Source organism: Heptranchias perlo, chromosome 6 (genome assembly GCF_035084215.1).
Source record: "Heptranchias perlo isolate sHepPer1 chromosome 6, sHepPer1.hap1, whole genome shotgun sequence".
NCBI classification, from domain to species: domain Eukaryota; kingdom Metazoa; phylum Chordata; class Chondrichthyes; order Hexanchiformes; family Hexanchidae; genus Heptranchias; species Heptranchias perlo.
This window is the reverse complement of record NC_090330.1, coordinates 2,079,889-2,102,399: the sequence shown is the minus strand read 5'-3', so window position 1 is coordinate 2,102,399 and position 22,511 is coordinate 2,079,889. Positions and strand designations below refer to the sequence as shown.

Sequence of the window (22,511 nt, the reverse complement as noted above, 5' to 3'; positions counted from 1 at the left end):
CCCGATCAAGCCCCTTCACAATCTTATATGTTTCAATAAGATCGCCTCTCATTCTTCTGAACTCCAATGAGTAGAGTCCCAATCTACTCAACCTCTCCTCATATGTCCACCCCCTCATCCCCAGGATTAACCGAGTGAACCTTCTTTGTACTGCCTCGTGAGCAAGTATGTCTTTTCTTAAGTATGGACACCAAAACTGTATGCAGTATTCCAGGTGCGGTCTCACCAATACCTTATATAACTGCAGCAATACCTCCCTGTTTTTATATTCTATCCCCCTAGCAATAAAAGCCAACATTTGGAAAAAATTCTGAAGGACAAAATTAGTCTCCACTTGGAGAAGCAAGGATTAATCAGGGATAGTCAACATGGCTTTGTCAAGGGAAGATCATGTCTGACTAATTTGATTGAATTTTTTGAGGGGGTGACTCGGCGTGTGGATGAGGGTAACGCAGTGGATGTGGTATACATGGATTTCAGTAAGGCCTTCGATAAAGTCCCCCACAGGAGACTGGTCAAGAAGGTACGAGCCCATGGAATCCAGGGTGCCTTGGCACTTTGGATACAAAACTGGCTTAGTGGCAGAAGGCAGAGGGTGATGGTCGAAGGTTGTTTTTGTGACTGGAAGCCTGTGGCCAGTGGGGTACCACAGGGATCGGTGCTGGGTCCCTTGCTGTTTGTGGTCTACATTAATGACTTGGATATGAATGTAAAAGTAAGATCAGTAAGTTCGCTGATGATACAAAAATTGGTAGGGTGGTAAATAGCGAGGAGGATAGCCTCAGTCTGCAGGACGATATAGATGGGTTGGTCAGATGGGCGGAACAGTGGCAAATGGAATTTAACCCGGAAAAGTGCGAGGTGCAAGGGAATACACAATGAATAGGAGGACCCTAGGCAAGACAGAGGGTCAGAGGGATCTTGGTGTGCAAGTTCACAGATCCCTGAAGGCGGCGGAACAGGTAGATAAGGTGGTAAAGAAGGCATATGGGATACTTGCCTTTATTAGCCGAGGCATAGAATATAAGAGCAAGGAGGTTATGATGGAGCTGTATAAAACACTGGTTAGGCCACAGCTGGAGTACTGTGTGCAGTTCTGGTCGCCACACTACAGGAAGGATGTGATCGCTTTGGAGAGGGTGCAGAGGAGATTCACCAGGATGTTACCAGGGCTGGAGCGCTTCAGCTATGAAGAGAGACTGGGAAGATTGGGTTTGTTTTCCTTGGAGCAGAGGAGGCTGAGGGGGGACATGATTGAGGTGTACAAAATTATGAGGGGCACAGATAGGATGGATACTAAGGAGCTTTTTCCCTTCGTTGAGGGTTCTATAACAAGGGGACATAGATTCAAGGTGAAAGGCGGGAGGTTTAGAGGGGATTTGAGAAAGAACTTTTTCACCCAGAGGGTGGTTGGAGTCTGGAACTCACTGCCTGAAAGGGTTGTGGAGGCAGGAACCCTCACAACATTCAAGAAGCATTTGGATGAGCACTTGAAATACCATAGCATACAAGGCTACGGACCAAATGCTGGAATATGGGATTAGAGTAGACAGGGCTTGATGGCCGGCGTGGACACGATGGGCCGAAGGGCCTCTATCCGTGCTGTATAACTCTATGACTCTATGGCTCTATTCCGTTGGCCTTCTTGATCACCTGCTGCACCTGCATACTAACTTTTTGATTTTCTTGCACTAGGACCCCCAGATCCCTTTGTACTGCAGTACTTTCCAGTTTCACGCAATTAAGATAATAACTTGCTCTCTGATTTTTCCTGCCAAAGTGCATAACCTCACATTTTCCAATATTGTATTGCATCTGCCAAACCTCCGTCCACTCACCCAGCCTGTCTATATCCCCCTGTAGGTTTTTTATGTCCTCCTCACTCTCCACTTTCCCTCCCATCTTTGTATCATCTGCAAACTTTGATATGTTACACTCGGTCCCCTCCTCCAAATCGTTAATATAGATTGTAAAGAGTTGGGGACCCAGCACCGACCCCTGCGGAACACCACTGGCTACTGGTTGCCAGTCCGAGAATGAACCATTTATCCCAACTCTCTGCTTCCTGTTAGATAACCAATCCTCCACCCATGCCAGAATATTACCCCCAATCCAGTGATTCTTTATCTTGAGCAATAATCTTTTATGTGGCACCTTGTCGAATGCCTTCTGGAAGTCTAAATACACTACGTCCACTGGTTCCCCTTTATCCACCCTGTACGTTATGTCCTCAAAGAACTCAAGCAAATTTGTCAGACATGACTTCCCCTTCGTAAAGCCATGCTGACTTTGTCCTATTAAATTATTTTTATCCAAATGTTCCACTGCTGTCTCCTTAATAATAGACTCCAAAATTTTACCCACCACAGATATTAGGCTAACTGGTCTATAATTTCCAGCCTTCTGCCTACTACCCTCTTTAAATAAGGGTGTTACATTAGCAGTTTTCCAATCTACCAGGACCTTTGCCGAGTCCAGAGAATTTTGGAAAATTATTACCAAAGCATCCACAATCCCTACTGCCACTTCCCTCAAGACCCTAGGATGTAAGCCATCAGGTCCAGGGGATTTATCCGCCTTGAGTCCCATTAATTTACTGAGTACCAATTCCTTAGTGATTTTAATCGTATTTAGCTCCTCCTCCCCCAGAGCCCCCTGTTTGTCCAGTGTTGGGATATTCTTAGTGTCCTCTACCGTAAAGACTGAAACAAAATATTTGTTCAGCATTTTTGCCATCTCCATGTTTCCCACCATTAATTTCCCGTTCTCATCCTCTAAGGGACCTATGTTTGCCTTAGCCACCCTTTTTCTTTTTATATAACTGTAGAAACTCTTGCTATCTGTTTTTATATTTTTTGCTAATTTATTTTCATAATCTATCTTCCCTTTCTTAATCAATCCTTTCGATACTTTTTGCTGTCTTTTGAAGACTTCCCAATCTTCTATCCTCCCACTAAGTCTGGCTACCTTATATGTCCTTGTTTTTAGTCGGATACTATCCTTAATTTCTTTACTTAGCCACGGATGGCTGTCATTTCTTTTACGCCCTTTTTTCCTCAGTGGAATATATATTTTTTGAAAGTTGTAAAATAACTCCTTGAATGAACACCACTGCTCATGTACCGTTTTACCCTTTAATCTATTTTCCCAGTCCACTTTAATCAATTCCGCTCTCATACCATCATAGTCTCCTTTATTCAAGCTCAGTATGCTTTATTTTGAGAACCAACCTTCTCACCCTCTAATTGGATATGGAATGTAACCATGTTATGGTCACTCATTCCAAGGGGATCCTTAACTAAGACATTATTAATTAATCCTGGCTCATTACACAGGACCAGGTCCAAGGTTGCTTGCCCCCTTGTAGGATCAGTTACATACTGCTCAAGAAATCCATCCCTAATACACTCAATAAACTCTTCCTCAAGGCTGCCCTGCCCAATTTGATTTGTCCAGTTAATATGATAGTTAAAATCCCCCATAATCATAGCTGTTCCCTTATTACATGCCCCGACTATTTCCTGATTAATACTTCTTCCAGCAGAGTTGCAACTATTAGGAGGCCTATATACTACGCCCACTAGTGTTTTTTTCCCCTTATTATTCCTTATCTCTACCCAAACTGTTTCATTATCCTGATCCTTTGTCCCAATATCATTTCTCTGTATTACAGTGATTCCTTCCTTAATTAACATAGCCACCCCACCTCCCCTTCCTTCCTGCCTGTCCTTCCTGATTGTTAAATACCCTGGCATATTTAATTCCCAGTCGTTGTCACCCTGCAGCCATGTTTCTGTAATGGCCACAAGATCATACCCATACGTAGTTATTTGTGCCGTTAACTCGTCCATTTTATTACGAATGCTATGTGCATTCAGATAAAGAACTTTCAAATATGTTTTGTGACACTTAGTTCCTGCTTTTTCCTTTTTTAACACTTTACCTTTTACTCCATACCTCTGTCCCTTCCTGACACGCTTTCCTCTGTCTCCCTGCTCAGGTTCCCAACCCCCTGCCACAGCTTTGATGCTGGGTTAATCGCCTTACGCCTTCTAGTTTTTATTTTATCTGTTGTGCCTAAAATACACTTTCTTTCCGCTGCTCTACGCTTTTCCCTCTCACTTGTTCTTGAACAACTGTTTGTACTATTTGTATTGTAAATTTCCTCTGGGTCTTCCCCTCTCTTGCTGCTCTCAATTTTATTCCCTTCTGACTCCCCGCTCAGGTTCCCATCCCCCTGCCACTCTTGTTTAAACCTTCCCCAACAGCACTAGCAAACACCCCCGCGAGGACATTGGTCCCTGTCCTGCTCGGGTGTAACCCGTCACGCTTGTACAGGTCCCACCTTCCCCAGAACCGGTCCCAATGTCCCAGGAATCTAACTCCCTCCCTCCTACACCATCCCTGCAGCCATGCATTCATCCTGTCTATTCTCCTGTTCCTATACTCACTAGCACATGGCACCGGTAGTAATCCTGAGATCACTACCTTTGAAGTCCTGCTTTTTAATTTATCTCCTAACTCCTTAAATTCACCTTGCAGGACCTCATCCATTTTTTTACCTATGTCGTTGGTACCAATATGGACCACGACTACTGGCTGTTCACCCTCCCCCTCCAGAATGCCCTGCAGCCGCTCCGTGACATCCTTGACCCTAGCACCAGGGAGGCAACATACCATCCTGGAGTCACGTTTGCGGCCGCAGAAACGCCTATCTGTTCCTCTTACAATTGAATTCCCTATCACTATAGCCCTGCCACTCTTCTTCCTCCCCTCCTGTGCAGCAGAGCCACCCGTGGTGCCCCGAACCTGGCTCTTGCTGCATTCCCCTGATAAGCCATCTCCCCCAACAGTATCTAAAGCAGAATATCTGTTTGAGAGGGAGATGGCCCCAGGGGACCCCTGCTCTACCTGCCTAGTCCTTTTACTCTGCCTGGCGGTCACCCATTTCCTTTTTGCCTGCGTAATCTTTACCTGCGGTGTGACCACCTCACTGAACGTGCTATCCACGATAGTCTCAGCTCCAGCTCCGAAACACAGTTAGCCAGTAGCTGCAGCTGGACACACTTCCTGCACACATGGTCACCAGGGACACTGGTAGTGTCCATGACTTCCCACATAGTACAGGAGGAGCATATCACGGGTGCGAGCTGTGCTGCCATGACTTGCCTTAGACTCTCAGACTCTCCTTCTGCTCTAGTTCTCTCCTTTTATACTGTGCTCACCTCTCGGACTCTCCTGCCTCACCTGTGACGTCGCACAGTAGTTGTCTCTTTTTGCAGGCCTGCTGCTGCTTTTGTTCCCCAATCTCAGTCTTCTACTCTCAGGTTCACTGCCGCTCTGGGGAAAAAGTTAGGAAAAGCAAGGCAAAGCAGCACCTCCTTCCCCCCAACTCCCACACGTACCAAACTCTCCATTCACACTGTGTTGTTCGCACTGACAGGCCCCTGTATTTTTACAGTTTGTGACTCAGATGAGTCAGGCCTGCCCCACCTTCAAGTTCCAGTTTAATCCAGCTAACCAATTAACTTGCTACAGCAGCTCTCTCTGCTGAAGCCTGACAGAAACTTAAAAGATTTAAACTTTAAAATTGAACTTAGACGGTTAATAGCAATTGAACTTAAACAGTTGAAAGCAATATGCACCAGATTTTAAAGAGATTAACCCTTAAACTCCCACACGTACCAAACTCACGCGCTGGACTCCGCCATCATTGAGGATGGGGATGTTTACAGAGCCTCCTCCTCCCGTTAGTTGTTTAATTGTCCACCACCATTCTCGACTGGATGTGGCAGGACTGCAAAGCTTTGATCTGTTCCGTTGGTTGCGGAATCGCTTAGCTCTGTCTATAGCATGTTGCTTCCGCTGTTTAGCATGCATGTAGTCCTGTGTTGTAGCTTCACCAGGTTGGCACCTCATTTTTAGGTACACCTGGTGCTGCTCCTGGCATGCCCTTCTACACTCCTCATTGAACCAGGGTTGATCCCCTGGCTTGTTGGTAATGGTAGAGTGAGGAATATGCCAGGCCATGAGGTTACAGATTGTGCTGGAATACAATTCTGCTGCTGCTGATGGCCCACAGCGCCTCATGGGGTTACATTGAGTTACATTGAGTCCACAGCACAGAAACAGGCCATTCTGCCCGACTGGTCTATGCCGGTGTTTATGCTCTACACGAGCCACCTCCCACCCTACTTTATCTAATTCTGATGTGGAGATGCCGGTGATGGACTGGGGTTGAGAATTGTAAACAATTTTACAACACCAGGTTATAGTCCAGCAATTTTATTTGAAATTCACAAGCTTTCGGAGGCTTCCTCCTTCCTCACCTTCCACATTCACCTGAGGAAGGAGGAAGCCTCCGAAAGCTTGTGAATTTCAAATAAAATTGCTGGACTATAACTTGGTGTTGTAAAATTATCTAATTCTATCAGCATATCCTTCTATTCCTTTCTCCCTCATGTATTTATCTAGCTTTCCCTTAAATGCATTTGTTATTTGCCTCAACTATTCCTTATGGTACCGAGTTCCACATTCTAACCGCTCTCTGGGTAAAGACATTTCTTCTGAATTCCCTATCGGATTTATTAGTGATTGTTTTATATTAATGACCCCTAGTTTTGGACTCCCCCGCAAGTGGAAACACTTTCTCTACGTCTACCCTATCAAATCCTTTCATAATCTTAAAGACCCCTATCAGGTCACCCCTCAACCTTCTCTTTTCCAGAGAAAAGAGCCCCAGCCTGTTCAGACTTTCCTGATAAATATATCCTGTCAGTTCTGGTATCATCCTTGTGAATCTTTTTGCACCTTCTCCAATGCCTCTATATCTTTTATAATATGGAGACCAGAACTGTTCACAAGTGTGGTCTAACCAAGATTCGATACAAGTTTAACATAACTTTTCTGCTTTTCAATTCTACCCCAGAAATGAACCCCAGTGCTTGATTTGCCTTTTTTATGGCCTTATTAACCTGCATTGCTACTTTTAGTGATTTGTGTATCTGTACCCTGAGATCCCTGTGCTCCTCTACCCCATTTAGACTCTTATTATCCAAGCAGTATGTGGCCTCCTTATTCTTCCTACCAAAATGTAATACCTCACACTTATCTATATTGAAACTAATTTGCAAGTTGTCTTCTTGCATTTTGACACATTCTTCCTTTGTATCATCTACACCCCCCAATTTGGTGTTGGCAAATTTTGAAATTGTATTTCCGATTCCTGAGTCCAAATCGTTAATGTACATTATGAACTACCGTGGTCCCAGCACCGATTCCTGCGGAACACCACTTCCCACCTTTTGCCAGTCGGAGTAGCTACCCTTCCATGTCATTTCCTGGCTAACATGTTGGGTCAGTGCCAGGGCAACTCCTGCCTATATATAATTGATGTCCAGGATTGCTCCTGCGTGCAAGAGCAGCCAAGAGATGGTTCTCCCTCCCTCCCTCTCTCCCTCTCTCTTTCCCACCCATAAGGAGTACTTTTTATATGTATTTTGCTCTCCTCCTGGCGATTGAACCTGAGACCGTTGAGAACTACTTCTACGGGATTAGCTAGTGGGGAACTTCTCTGACTCTCCACCTCCCCCCTTAAAACCCACCTCCTTGACCAAGCTTTTGGTCACCTGTCCTAATATCTCATTTAACTCTGTGAAGCGCCTTGGAATGTTTATCTATGTTAGACGCTATATGTATAATGGAAATTGTTGTTATTTAATCTTAAGTGAATCTCATTAGTGGTTGCTGGAAGTGTAGTGTTTAATCCTGTGATGCTGCCCTCCCAGCAGGGAGCCTCACTGGCAGGGAGGGCAGGTCAGGGAAACTGTATGCGGCCCTGTCCCCTTTGGAGCCCGGCGCACATCTACTGGGATTGTGGAATTGAGCCTAATATTAGCATCGGTAATTGTTCAAGTGGCGTGCTGTGTTGATTTTTAAGCAGATATTTTAGCTAAAAAAATCCCCTACCCCGTCCCCATTCCGCAGCCCCCCCCTTTGTTTCAGGAACAATCAAATGTGGAAGAATTGCTGAAACCCCCTCCAAAGAAACAGATGTGCTTTCTGAAAGAGAAGATTGAATTTCTCCCTCCGTTCTCAGAGCTGCGACACCTCAGCCTTGCAAAAAATAAGGTAATGTATTGTCAAGATTCTTTTTCAATCACCCCCTCACCCCCACTTTGTCCTTTACCTTACTCTCAGTTACATTCGTACCCATGATTCTGCACATGGCAAGTTGTTACAGCAGCATATAGTGATCCCACTATTCCCGGCCAGACTGGAAATGATTGAGTAATTCCCCCGTCAATCACACCCGGAGACCCCACTGCTGTAAGTGACTGGGATTGATTTTACGCACATAATTTGTCTGTAACTATCCTCCACTCACTGCATTTTGCTGGAGAAATCACCCTGCTTTTATCGGGAGAAGTTGCTGTAATTTCAGTCATGAGCTCTGCTTGCTGTAGTTTGTAGAGACTCTTTTTAAATAGACTCTGTAGATTGTTTGCTGTAGTGCGCTGTTTAAATAGGCCCTGTTTGCTGTAAAATAGACCAGTCCCGGCCCCACCTCCAACTCATTGCCTGACGCAGTGGTGTCAATAGACACTCCGAGTTGGCAACACGTGGCCGGAACGGGGAGGGACACCGAGTTGCTCCAGCATTCATTGGACTTTGGTTTAAGATTCAGATCTAGTTCATGCTGCAGCCATTTCTGTTTCTTGTGACACTTTTGGGTTTGGATAGTTAGGGAATCACCGATTGTAAGGTTAGGCACATGTAATCAATAGCTGAATATAAGTTCCTTCTGCAAAAAGATTGGAAGAGATAAGACATCAAAGGCCTGTACAACAAATGGTGACAGCTAACCTTAACACCAAATGATAACAGCTGTATCAATGGCGTACACATAGAATGTGACAACATATGGTACAAAACATTTGACCTACGTAATGAAACATATAAAAGTTACAACATCCCTGGGGGATTCTTGATCTAATCTTGCTGAGGCTAGCGTAAGCAGTCAAGACAACACGCAGGGGAGTGGGATTAATGGGATAGCTCTTTCAAAGAGCCGACACAGGCACGATGGGCCGAATGGCATCCTTCTATGCTGTATCATTCTATGATTATCATTGAGTGCATAAACGCAGGTTCAGTCTCCCCGCCCCGTCCTGTTCTTAATCTGAGCCTTGCAGCGGTGGAGACGGCGATGTCTCCCACTAGCAGGGTAGGGAACACCGCATGGTGGAATTCCCATCGACTGAAAACTGTGGATACTTTCCCGGCGCGAGGCCAAGGCAAACGTCTGGAACCGAGCCGCAGGCATCGCTGAGGGAGGGGCATGGGATTCAGGAGGAAGAATACTGTTTGTACTCCCGTGAAAGGACCGCAGCTTACAAACGGTCCCTTTCTTTGTCGCTGTGCTTTCTGTTGCAGATATCGGATGACGAGGAGCTGTTAGCAGTTTGTCTCTTTCCGGCGCTGAATAAACTGACCATCTATGAAAATCCTGTCACCTTCCAATCTGGTACAATATCTTGTTGTCATAGCTATTTGCCCTCGTTAATAAACGGGTGGTCCACACAGATGCACAGCAAGTACCATGACTGACATGTCAATCCTTACCCTGCTGAATATAAAGACTCTATATATTACATAGAAATTACAACACAGAAGCAGGCCAATCCATCCAACCAGTCTATGTTGGCATTTGCCCCCCACCCGATCAAATAGTCCTAATCACATTTACCCACCCTGTTCTCATATTCCTTCACCCACCTTTTCAATCTAATCTTGAAAGTTGACATGGTTTCTGCCTCAACCACTAACCATGGAAATAAATCCCACAACCACTCGAGGTGCAGTCTTTAATGTCTTGTGAGCTTGAACCCCCAAATCCCTCTGCTCCTCCATATCACCCAACTTTCCCCATTAAAGTATAATTGTTACTTTTATTTTGACCACCATATACCGCCTCGCACTTATTCCATCTGTCACTTTTTTGCCCATTCCACCATCTCATCAATATTGCCTCGCAGCATCCTTTGGTCCTCAGAATTATTCACCGAGCCTCCTATTTTAGAATCATCTGCAAATTTGGAAACCGCTCCCTCTAGCCCTATATCCAAACCACTGATGTACAGTGAACAGAAGTGGTCCCGGAACTTAACCCTGTGGGACACCACCACCCACTTCCAACCACTCTGAGAAACTGCCCCTTAACTCCTACTCTCTCTTTCCTCTCTTTCTATCTAACTTTTAATCTAATTTGCTACCCTTCCCTAATTTCATATCCCTTAATGTTCAATCGTCTCTTGTGTGGTACTTTGCCAAAGGTTTTCTGAAAATCCATGTGCACCACATCCAATGCGTTTTCATCTTCTAACATACCTCCTGAAAGAAATCCTATCACATTCGTCAAGCACAATCTTCCTTTCAGAAATCTGTGCAGGCTGCTTACTGATTCATATTTAGTAATTTCATCTTTAATGATAGATTCCAAAATTTTCTCAACCACAAATGTTATACTGACCTGTAATTACACGATTAGCTCTGTCTCCCTTTTTGAAAATGGGTATTACATTAGCCACTCTCCAGCCATCCGACACACATCCACACCCATATCTTCCGTCTTCAGCCTGCATGTTTGACATCTAGTCCTGGATGAGCCACAATTTCCTCCAATTAAACATTGGGAAGATTTTGGGAACATTGGGAACATTTCGACATCACCTCCCAAACCCGCGACCTCTACCACCTAGAAAGACAAGGGCAGCAGGCACATGGGAACAACACCACCTGCACGTTCCCCTCCAAGTCACACACCGTCCCGAATTGGAAATAGATCGCCGTTCCTTCATCGTCGCTGGGTCAAAATCCTGGAACTCCCTTCCTAACAGCACTGTGGGAGAACCTTCACCAAACGGACTGCAGCGGTTCAAGAAGGCGGCTCACCACACCTTCTCAAGGGGCAATTAGGGATGGGCAATAAATGCCGGCCTCGCCAGCGATGCCCACATCCCATGAAAGAATAAAAAGAAACGAAGCCATTGTCTTCGGTCCCCGCCACAAACTCCGTTCCCTAGTCACCGACTCCATCCCTCTCCCTGACCACTGTCTGAGGCTGAACCAGACCGTTTGCAACCTTGGCGCCCTATTTGACTCTGAGATGAGCTTTCAACCACATATCCTCTCCATGGAGGATGTTCCCGATGGATGGGGAATCCATAACCAGGGGTCACAGTCTCAGGCTACGGGGTATGCCATTTAGAACCGAGATGAGGAGAAATTTCTTCACTCAGAGGGTGGTGAACCTGTGGAATTCTCTACCACAGAAGGCAGTGGAGGCCAAGTCATTAGATGTATTCAAGAAGGAGATAGATATATTTCTTAATGCTAAAGGGATCAAGGGATATGGGGAAAAAGCAGGAACAGGGTACTGAGTTAGATGATCAGCCATGATCATTTTGAATGGTGGAGCAGGCCCGAAGGGCCGAATGGCCTACTCTTGCTCCTATTTTCTATGATTCTATGATCACCAAGATCACCTACTTCCACCTCCGTAACATTGCCCGTCTCCGCCCTGCCTCAGCTCATTTGCTGCTGAAACCCTCATACGTGCTTTTGTTGACTATTGTAAACTTGACTGTTTCAATGCTCTCCTGGCCGATCTCCCATCTTCCACCCTCCGTAAACAGTTGGGTATTGTGTGCTGTGTCCAGGGTTTGGTTATATCAGTGCTGCTGGTGACCAAATCACCAATGTGTATCTGGAACGGGTGAAAGGCACCGCTAGCTGTGGTACTGAGCCACACCGACCAGGAAGGACCCAGGTTAGATCCCTGGTCAGTGCCGTGATAGCTGATACCAGCTGGCAATAGCCTCACCTCACTTAGCCCCTGCACCCCTGGTCTAGGGTTTGGGGGGGGGGCGGAGGGGGGAATGAGCCCAGGTTCTTGCTGAAGAAAGTGGATGCGGTGGGCTCAGGATTGGACTCAGCTGTGATGCCTCCACAGTTGACTAGCCCGCCAACATTCAAGCTGGCGTTCTCCACTTGTGCACTCGCCAGCCTGAGATTTAACCCCCTCCGTTCATTTTAGTGAACAGGAAGGTCAGGGGCTGAGCGGAATACTCTGACCTCACCCTCTAGGATCGCGTATGAACAAAGGACCACTTGAGCTGGTTATCAGAAGCTGGAGCTGTGCCTCTGTTGCGACTCTGTGCGTTATTCACTTTGGTAGCAAGAATAGAAAAGCAGAATATTTTTTAAATGGTGAGAAACTATTAAATGTTGGTGTTCAGAGAGTTAGCATGCAGGTACATTAAACAATTAGGAAGGCAAGTGGAATGTTGGCCTTTATTGCAAGGGGGTTGGAGTACAAGAGTAAGGAAGTTTTGCTACAATTGTACAGGGCTTTGGTGAAACCACACCTGGAGTACTGTGTACAGTTTTGGTCTCCTTGTCTAGGGAAGGATATACTTGCCTTAGAGGCGGTGAAACAAAGGTTCACTAGATTGATTCCTGGGATGAGAGGGTTGTCCTATGAGGAGAGGTTGAGTAGAATGGGCCTATACTGTCTGGAGTTTAGAAGAATGAGAGGTAATTTCATTGAAACATATAAGATTCTGTGGGGGCTCGACAGGGTAGATGCTGAGAGATTGTTTCCCTGGATGGAGAGTCTAGAACTAGAGGTTATAGTCGCAGGATACGGGGTTGGCCATTTAGGACTGAGATGAGGAGGAATTTCTTCACTCAGAGGGCTGTGAATCTTTGGAATTCTCTACCCCAGAGGGCCGTGAATGCTGAGTCATTGAATATATTCAAGGCTGAGATAGATAGATTTTTGGACTCTAGGGGAATCAAGGGATATGGGGATCGGGCGGGAAAGTGGAGTTGAGGTCGAAGATCAGCCATGATCTTGTTGAATGGCGGAGCAGGCTCGAGGGGCCGTGTGGCCTACTCCTGCTCCTATTTCTTATGTTCTTATGAAATTATTAAAAAATGTTTTCCCTGAAACCCACTGTAACGGCCCACAGTCCCATCCTTACACTGACCCTCTTCGATTTGCCGCACAGGGAAACCCCAGCTGGTGATCTCCATGCTTCAGGACAAGTTGGAGATTGAGGTGATCTGCTGCAAGCCTCGCCCACCAGAGAAGCCGCCCATCATCAAGGTCTTCAATGCCAAGCGCAAGGTACCTGCACACAGACCAGCCGTTAGCACTGGATACACGAGTGCGTGTGGGTGTGGGAGGGTGCGTCTGTGGGTGTGCGCGTGTGGGTGTGCGGGTGGTGTGTACGTGTGGGTATGTGGGTGTGGGTGTAGTTGTGAGTGTGTGCGTGTGTTTGGGTGAGGGTGTGTGTGTGAGGGTGTGTGCGTGTGTGTGCAGGTGTGTGTGTGGGTGTTTTGTTTGTGGGTGTGTGTGTCTGTACATGTGTTTGGGTCTGTGTGTGTGTGTGGGTTTTGGAGGAGGACAGGATCGGGCTCGACCAATGATTCCCCTCCACCCCGGTTGAACGCACTGTCCGGGCTCACCGGAGGCCGATTTTAACTCTGCCTGCCCGGCGGAAACCGGGCGTGTGGGCAGGTAGAATTGGCCGGGTGACTTTCCCACCGACATCCCGCTCCTGCTGCTGTGAACATTAACCAGCTCTTCTGAGCGGGCAGTAAGCTCGCCTGCCTGAAGCATCCATGGGGCACGCAGATCAGCCCCGGGAGTTAAAATCTCTTCCGCCAGCCTGAAGCCTTGTTGGGGCACGCAGATGAGGCCTGGGAGTTAAAATCTCCCCCGCCCGCCTGAAGTCTTCTTTAAATTGTCAGGTCGGGGCACGACTGCAGTTTTATCCGGGGGCCCGAGTGGGGGAGCCGCTACTTACCCAATTACTGGCGGCCCAGAATTCCGCTCTCGCCCCTTTCGGGCTGGGTATCTGACTGAGGGGGCACACAGATCAGGCCCGGGAGTTAAAATCACCCCCGCCCGCCCGATTCCTGCTCCGGGTTAAAACGGGGGCTCTCTGAGTCGCACGTGGGGAAGGTACCCGCCAGCCGCCAGCAGGAGAGGAGGGGGCAGGGCGAGAACTCTGCCTTTGGACTTAGAATCACAGAATCTTACCGCACAGAAGGAGGCCATTCGATCTATCGTGCCTGTGCCGGGTCTTTGAAAGAGTTATCCAATTAGTCCCACTCCCCTGCTCTTTCCCCAGAACCCTGCACATTTTTCCCCTTCAAGTATTTATCCAATTCCCTTTTTGAAAGTTATTATTGAATCTGCTTCCACCGCCCTTTCAGGCAGCGCATTCCAGATCATAACAACATAACAACTCGCTGCGTAAAAACTATTCTCATCATACCCCTGGTACTTCTGTGTACCAGGAGATGATTTGATTACAGAATGGTTTATGATTTCTCCGACCACAGAAAATCCATACTTTTTAATTTTTATTTTTGACATCGCATAATCTCTGTCCTTTATTCATCACCGGGTCTGCTGGTTTAAGGTGATCAAATAATTCAGATTTCATTTCCATCACTTGGAATTCCAGGATTTTCAATCAATGTTTTGGGGATTGCAATCCATGGTCCTGTCCATGTTTCTGTGAAAACTGTTAATCAGCCATCTTGCCCATGGCTTTTTGTTGCTGTTCTTTGAGGGGTTTTGCACAGTGAGGGGTTTGCACAGTGAGGGACTCCGAGCTGTGACTCTGGGTCATATTTCTCCAGTGCGACCATTTCCCGCTCGTCATTCCAGGTTGACACTCACATTCCAAGGATTCCCAAACAGCCCCTGATGTTGGAAACAGCCAAAGAGCTCCTCGGGCCGGAGCGGCCCGGAGAAGGAGGCACCCAATCGGGGGAGGCGGAGCTCGAGAGTCCCAGACCGGTGGATGATATCTGCACAGAACTTATGTCTGCGCTGCACATGCCCTGCACGACGCAGGTTTACACCTCCGAAGAGACCCCTCAGACTCCAGACAGACAACATGAGGATGCAGCCAAAGAAAAGAAAGTGGAGGGGTTCTTCATGACTCAGGTCAGTCTCTTCAGAGTTCCAGAAATTAATAGACAGCTTTCTGTTAGAGGGGGGAACTGATGGCACACTGGAATTAAGAAAGAACTTGCATTTATACAGTGCCTTTCATGACCTCAGGAGGTCCCAAAGCACATTACAGCCAATGAAGTATTTTTGAAGTGCAGTCACTGTTGTGATGTAGGAAACATAGCAGCCAATTTGCGCACAGCAAGATCCCACAAACCACAATCTGATAATGACCTGATAATCTGTTTTAGTGACGTTGGTTGAGGGATAAATATTGGCCCCGGGACACCGGGGAGAACTCTCCTGCTCTTCTTTGAAATAGTGGCAGTGGGATCTTTTAAGTCCATCTGAGGGGGCAGACGGGGCCTCGGTTTAACGTCTCATCCGAAAGACGACACCTCCGATAGGAGGTGAATGGCTTCCTCCTGTTCCTACGAATCAGTCATCTGCTTCTCCAGTCGTGTCAGCTTGGCTCAGTTGGTAGAACTCTTGCGAGCTGTGAGTAAGCCGGCATTCCTCCCTCAACCAACATCACAAAAATTAGATTAACCGGTCATTCTGGTGGGACATTGCTGGCACAGAATGTTTGCCATGCTTGCCCGCTTATCAGCAACATCCACTGCGCTTTAAAATGAAATTAATTCTGTGTGCGGCTTTGAGGTGTTTCCGAGCTGTACAAATCCAAGTCTCTCTTTCCATGCCCACGTGTCACACCTCAGCCTCTGCCCCCCACTCCCAGGCAGTCTGGAGAGACACTGAGCGCACGGTGGTGCTCCATTTGGTATATTCCAATATCTGAGCTCCGACTTTTCCCAAAGGTTGATGACGCGATGACTTCAACTGGGACACAGAAGGCAGAAGACGAGGAGACCTTGGGGGGAAAGCAGGCAGAGGCATCCTTGGTAACAGACCTCCCCGAGAGATATAAAGGATACGAGGAACTGCTGGACGCTAAAACTGACCCTTACTTTGTGGAACCAATCGGTAAGAAATTCCCATCCCCCCGGTCAGGTCTAGTTATTTGTACCGTAAGTACAGGGTCTGCCGTGTGCATTATGGACATTATTAGGGGTTGCCAATCCTCCAGGATTGCGCTGGAGTCTCCAGGAATTGAAGATTAATCTCCAGGAGCAAAACACCTGGGAGAAAAATCATAGGGGCGTTAAATAAAATTGAGTTCTTTTCAATTTCTTTGAACACTTTAATTTCTTAGTTATAAATATATTGGAGATGGGGGGGGAGGGGAAAGGCTGTTTTACTGGGGTGGGGGCATTTGGAGGCAGGAGGTCATGCGATGAAACCTCCAGGAATACGTCCAACCAGTGTTGGCAACCCTAGACATCACTGACTGCTGGTGCTCCTATTCCCCCACCCCAAAATGCTCCCCCGCTGCCTGTCAGACACTCATTTTCTTCACTGTCTTCTTGTTCCTGACAGCATGTTCTGCGTTACCACAATAGCAGCTCCAGAACAGACAAGAAAATTAATCAAAGACAAGGCCGTCCCTCTAAGAACTGTGACTCACCCAGTCCAGCACCCAGTGAACTCTGTAAATGTCCCGCACCTGGTAGATTATTCTAAACGTTTAACAACCTTTGAGCAAAGACATTTCTTGTAAGATCTATTATAAATTTATAGTTCACTAATTTAAATTTCTGCTTCTATTGGCTTACCCTATCTCGAAGTAACAAGATACACTAAGCAGTGTGAAGTGATGCATTTTGGAAGGAAGAATGAGGAGAGGCTATATAAACTAAATGGTACAATTTTAAAGAGGGAGTAGGAACAGAGAGACCTGGGGGTGTATGCACACAAGTCTTTGAAGGTGGCAGGACAAGTTGAGAAGGCCGTTAAAAAAACATATAAGATCCTTGGTTTTATAATAGAGGCATAGAGTACAAAAGCAAGGAAGTTATGCTAAACCTTTATAAAACACGGGTTAGGCCTCAGCTGGAGTATTGTGTTCAATTCTGGGCAACTCACTTTAGGAAGGATGTCACTTTAGGAAGGCCTCGGAGAGGGTGCAGAGGAGATTTACTAGAATGATACAAGGGATGAGGAACTTCATGTGAAGCGACTGGAGAGAAGCTGGAGTTGTTCTCATATTTACTTAAATATCTACCTCCATTCAGTAACCAAGGAAGTAAAGCGCTCACAACAATCAAAAAACACTCACACACTCTGCTTTTGGTCTTGCCATTTTACCAATAAACGCACAAAATGGTTAAAGTTCACATGCATACACCATGTGAATACGAGTATTGAGATCATGTGCCCATCGACAGTGCCTATTATTCATTTTTAATTTACTATTCATAAATGCAATTAGCCACATCTGGATTGCCACATGCCACATCTGGATTCCCACTTAGCCACGTGGGGCTAGCGTATTGGACAGCACTGCCACAGGTGGAATACACACGAGCTATATAAGGACAGAAAAGGTAGATCCAGAACCTCACAACAAACCATAACAGTAGGGCAAGGGTCAAGGGTTCAAACTGGCAACTGAGCTGATATCAGGAAATTCTTCTTCGCACAAAGAGTGACCAACACACGGAACGGACTCCCGGACACATCCTGGAATCACATAAGAAACAGTTGGATGCCGCATTGGGGGGAGTGGTTTGTTGAGAACAGATGAACCAGGTGGGTTTGTACAGCTCGCCTGTATCTACCGTTTCATCTCGGGTATGTGCACCAGTCAAGGACCTGCGTGGGTTTCGGCCGCTGAGAGTCTTCTGTTTTTTTTCCCCCTGGTTTTTCCTCCAGGAATTCAACAGAACGTTCAGCAGTTGGAACGTGCCCTTCGGAAACTGCAGCTGTACCCAGACCCCTTCGCCACAGTGAACCTCCAACGGGGACCCTACGTTTCCAAGGAAAGAAAGGTATCCTCCCTACATTTATACGGTGCTTTATCGCATCACCCGGGACATCCTAAAGTGCGTCACAGCCAATTAATTACCTTTTTTGAAAAGAACTTGCATTTCTATAGCGCCTTTCACAACCTCAAGACGTCCCAAAGCGCTTTGCAGCCAATTAAGTACTTTTTGAATATTATCGTAGCGTAGGAAACGCAGCAGCCAATTTGCAGACAGCAAGGTCATACAAAAAGCAATGAGATAATAACCAGATAATCTGTTTTAGTGATGTTGGTCAAGGGATAAATATTGTCCAGGATATCAGGGAGAACTCTGCTGCTCTTCTTCGAATAATGGTCGTGGGATCTTTTATGTCCACCTGACAGGGACTCAGACTCTGAAAGACAGCATCTCCGACAGTGTAGCACTCCCTCAGTACTGCACAGGGAGCGTCAGCCTGGATTATGTGCTCAAATTTCTGGAGTGGGGCTTGAACCCACAACCTTCAGATTCAGAGGCGAGAGTGCTGCCCACTGAGCAACAACTGACATCATAGTGTCACATAAAGTGTGGTCACTGCTATGTAGACAAACGTAGCAGTCATTTTGCACACAGCAAGATCCCAGAAATATCAATTATATGAATGGCTAGTTTGTATTTTTTTTGTTGATGTTGTTCGAGGGAGGAATGTTGGCCAAGGTACTAGCACAATTGCCTGCCATTTTTCAACTGGTGCCATGAACTCTTTACTACCCCTCAGAGCAGGCAGACAACACCTCTGACCTGGCAGTATTCCCTCGGTACCGCACTGGAGTATGAATCCCATTCAGTAAGTTGCCCTGTAACTCCCCCAGTGTGATACAGACCAGAGAAGTCCCACGTTCGGTGCCCGGTCTTACTGACAGGTGGGGAGCGAGGGGTAATTGCGTATTTATGCAACACATTCATGCAGTATTCTTTTGTACAGCTTAGGAAGCCAGCGGAATCCACATCCTGGAAAAGCAAAGCGGATAAAATGGACGCGATCCTGAAGAGGATGAAGGAGCAGCGGACTCTGACCGTTATTCCACTAGGTACTCGATCGGCATTCCGTTTCAGTTGGCCACAAGGCCCCGCCAGCCCATTCCTTCCCCCATTGGGGTCAAGTTGCATCTTGAACGACTCCAGTTGTTGCCTCCACTCCCCCTTCCCAGAGACCATTCCAGGCATTAACCACTCTTTGGGTGAAGAATTGCTTTCTGAATTTGTCTTTTCTCAATTCCTACCCGTGCACCCCCTGCCCTGTTAATTTGAAATAGTGTTCAGACTGAACCTTTTCTATTCTGTATATATAAAATCCCCCTCACATTAACCTCCTCTGAAAGCTTAAGCGTCTCCAAGTTTTCCTAACCCTCCCTTATCACTCGGATCTTTTGACTCTCGAGATCAACCTTCTGTTAACCACGTCCACCGATCAAACAGGCCAGTCACTGCTTGGTCTGACGCTGCGGGACGAGAGGGAAGGATGACCATCCGGCATTGCCAATGCTGCTATCAGCTGGCTGCTAGATGACCATTTCCCCAATTTATTTTTCCCCCTCCGCCTTTGTAGGGTGGGGAAGGGGGAGTGGTTGAGAAGTACGATTGGGCTCTGCTCAGGTGTGAACCAGCAACCAAGGCTGGGGCTCTTTTCTCCAGAAAAGAGAAGGCTGAGGGGTGACCTGATAGAGATCTTTAAGATTATGAAAGGGTTTGATAGGGTAGACGTGGAGAAGATGTTTCCACTTGTGGGGGAGACCAGAACTAGGGGGCCATAAATATAAGATAGTCACTAATAAATCCAATAGGGAACTCAGGAGAAACTTCTTTACCCAGAGAGTGGTGAGAATGTGGAACTCGCTCCCACAAGGAGTAGTTGAGGTGAATAGTATAGATACATTTAAGGGGAAGCTAGATAAACACGAGAAAGGAATAGAAGGATATGCTGATAGGGTGAGATGAAGTAGGGAGGGAGGAGGCTCGGGTGGAGCATAATTCTATGATTCTATGCCAAGTGCAGGCAATTGGGACTAGCTTAGTGGTATAAACTGGGCGACATGGACATGTTGGGCCGAAGGGCCTGTTTCCATGTTGTAAACTTCTATGATTCTATAACACCGGCATAGACCAGTTGGGCCGAATGGCCTGTGACTGTGCTGTACATTCTGTGAAACCTCTCCAACTTGTTGCATCACCTCCCTTCCCCCTCCAAAACACAGTTTTACTCCAAACACAAATCTGCACGGAGCAAGCTGGCTCGACAGCTCAATGGGTAAAGCACTGCCTGCGTGGAACAGCCCCAGGTTCAGTCTCTGCCCCGTACTGGGTTAGCAACAACAGAAGCGCTACAAACCAGCCCAGGATCCACTCTTAATCGCTGTCCAGTGACCCTCCCTGCTGGAAAGTGCAGGTGCGTGGATGTCAGGTCAGGACACGATTGGGTTTCTGTGATGCCTCCCACCGTTTAATAACCTGCTGACACGTGAAGGTTTGAGACTTGGGTGAGATACCAAAGGGCTACTGGCAACAATGGAATGAACCTTAGCAAGAGTCAGCACCTTCAGAAAAAAGAAGATAGAATCATACGGCACAGAGGGAGGCCATTTGGCCCATTGTGCCTGTGCTGGCTCTTTGAAAGAGCTATCCAATTAGACCCACTCCTCTGCTGTTTTCCCGTAGCCCTGCAAATTTTTTCCCTTCAAGTATTTATCCAATTCCCTTTTGAAAGTTATTATTGAATCTGCTTCCACCGCCCTTTCAGGCAGCGCATTCCAGATCATAACAACTCGCTGAGTTTAAAAAATCTTTTCTCCCCCCTGGTTTTTGCCAATTATCCTAAATCTGTGTCCTCTGGTTACCGACCCTTCTGCCGCTGAAAACAGTTTCTCCTTATTTACTCTATCAAAACCGTTCATTATTTTAAACACCTCTATTAAATCTCCTCTAAACCTTCTCTGCTCTAAGGAGAACAACCCCAGCTTCTCCACATCACTGAAGTCCCTCATCCCTGATACCGTTCCAGTAAATCTCCTCTGCACCCTCTCTAAGGCCTTGACATCCTTCCTAACATGTGGTGCCCAGAATCAGACACAATACTCAAGATTTAAGGTGACTGGCAAATGAACCAAAGGCGACATGAGGAAAATCTTTTTTACGCAGCGAGTGGTGATGATCTGGAATGCACTGTCTGAAAGGGTGGTGGAAGCAGATTCAGTCGTGGCTTTCATAAAGGAATTGGCTAAGTACTTGAAGGAAAAAAAAATTGCAGGACCACAGGGGAAGGGCGGGGGAGTGGGACTAGCTGGATTGCTCTTGCAGTGAGCTGGCATGGGCTCGCGGACCTCCTTCTGTGCTGTAACCATTCTATGATTCCATAACCCTCTTCTGCTTCCACGCAGCCCACGTTCTGCGGGACAGGAACACCAGCCAGCAGCAGTACAACGAAGCTGTGGGGTTACTGAGGGAGCTGCAGCTGAAATACAAAGAGGCTCGAGAGCGGCTGGCCTCCGACATGGACAGGCTTCACGAGGAGTGCGAGATCGTCAGCGAAATCCAAGAGCTCGAGGTTAGGCCGGACAGCCCCACGGACAGACCGGGCTCCAGCACGGACCAGGGGTAGGGGTTCCCAACTCTGGTTGGACGTATTCCTAGAGGTTTAATCCTAAGATCAAAGAAGCCTTTTTTCTCTCCCCATCTCCAACATTTTTATAACTTATAAATAAGTGTTCAAAGAAAATGAAAAAAAACTGAACGCCCAGATGATTTTTCTCCCCGGGTTTGCTCGCAGCGGAGTCCAGGAGATTAATCTACAATTCCTGGAAACTCCAGGACAATCCTGGAGGGTTGGCAACCCCAACGCGGGAGCAGAAGAATAAAGTGATCAAAATGAATGAAACGTACAAGACTGGAATAAATATTACTTTTAACCTTGTTTCCTCCTATTTTTCTTGAGTTCCCACTTGCTGCCTCTCCCTTGTTTGCGGGGGAGGGGGGGAGGGAATTGTCTTTTCGCAATCATTGAGCCAAGTTAGGGAACAGTTTCAGGCAACCAGTGTGCAGCATCAACGATTCAAAGATCAGATACAGTACGGCCAGAGCGCTCTACACTGTTTCATGGTCAGATCAGTTGTTCAAATCCCTCTACGGCTTCCTCCCTCCCTATCTCTGTAACCTCCTCCAGTCCTTCAACCCTCCTTTCCCCCACCCAAGATCTCTTCCCTCCTCCAATTCTGGCCTCTTGTGCATCCCCAATTTCCATCGCTCCACCATTGGCGGCCGTGCCTTCAGCTGCCTAGGCCCCAAGCTCTGGAATTCACTCCCTAAACCTCTCCACCTCTCTCTCCTCCTTTAAGACACTCCTTAAAACCTACCTCTTTGACCAAGCTTTTGTCCTAATATCTATGTGGCTTGGTGTCAACTTCTGTGATAATCGCTCCTGTGAAGCACCTTGGGGATGTTTTATTACGTTTAAGGCGCTATATAAATGCAAGTTGTTGTTGAGATCGGATTCCACATTACTGGCGTGCAGGCTGTCGAGGGCAGTGGGTGAGGGAGCATTTAATGGCTTTGTGACATTTCCTCAGCAGTTCATGGTGCCG

General features: G+C 46.9%; 1 protein-coding gene across 4 annotated transcripts in view; it reads left to right on the top strand.

The window, feature by feature from the left end:
- The window catches only part of xrra1 (X-ray radiation resistance associated 1), a 47,711-nt gene extending 25,877 nt beyond the window's left edge, over positions 1-21,834 (top strand). For all 4 annotated transcript variants that reach the window (XM_067985590.1, XM_067985589.1, XM_067985587.1 and 1 more), the window contains 8 exons: positions 7,987-8,130; positions 9,436-9,526; positions 13,074-13,192; positions 14,747-15,028; positions 15,853-16,018; positions 17,807-17,922; positions 18,863-18,968; positions 21,312-21,834. In XM_067985590.1, coding sequence (XP_067841691.1) covers positions 7,987-8,130; positions 9,436-9,526; positions 13,074-13,192; positions 14,747-15,028; positions 15,853-16,018; positions 17,807-17,922; positions 18,863-18,968; positions 21,312-21,532 — 1,245 coding nt within the window. In that variant the 3' untranslated portion in view covers positions 21,533-21,834. The remainder of the gene's footprint in view (positions 1-7,986; positions 8,131-9,435; positions 9,527-13,073; positions 13,193-14,746; positions 15,029-15,852; positions 16,019-17,806; positions 17,923-18,862; positions 18,969-21,311) is intronic.
- Positions 21,835-22,511: the final 677 nt, after the last annotated feature.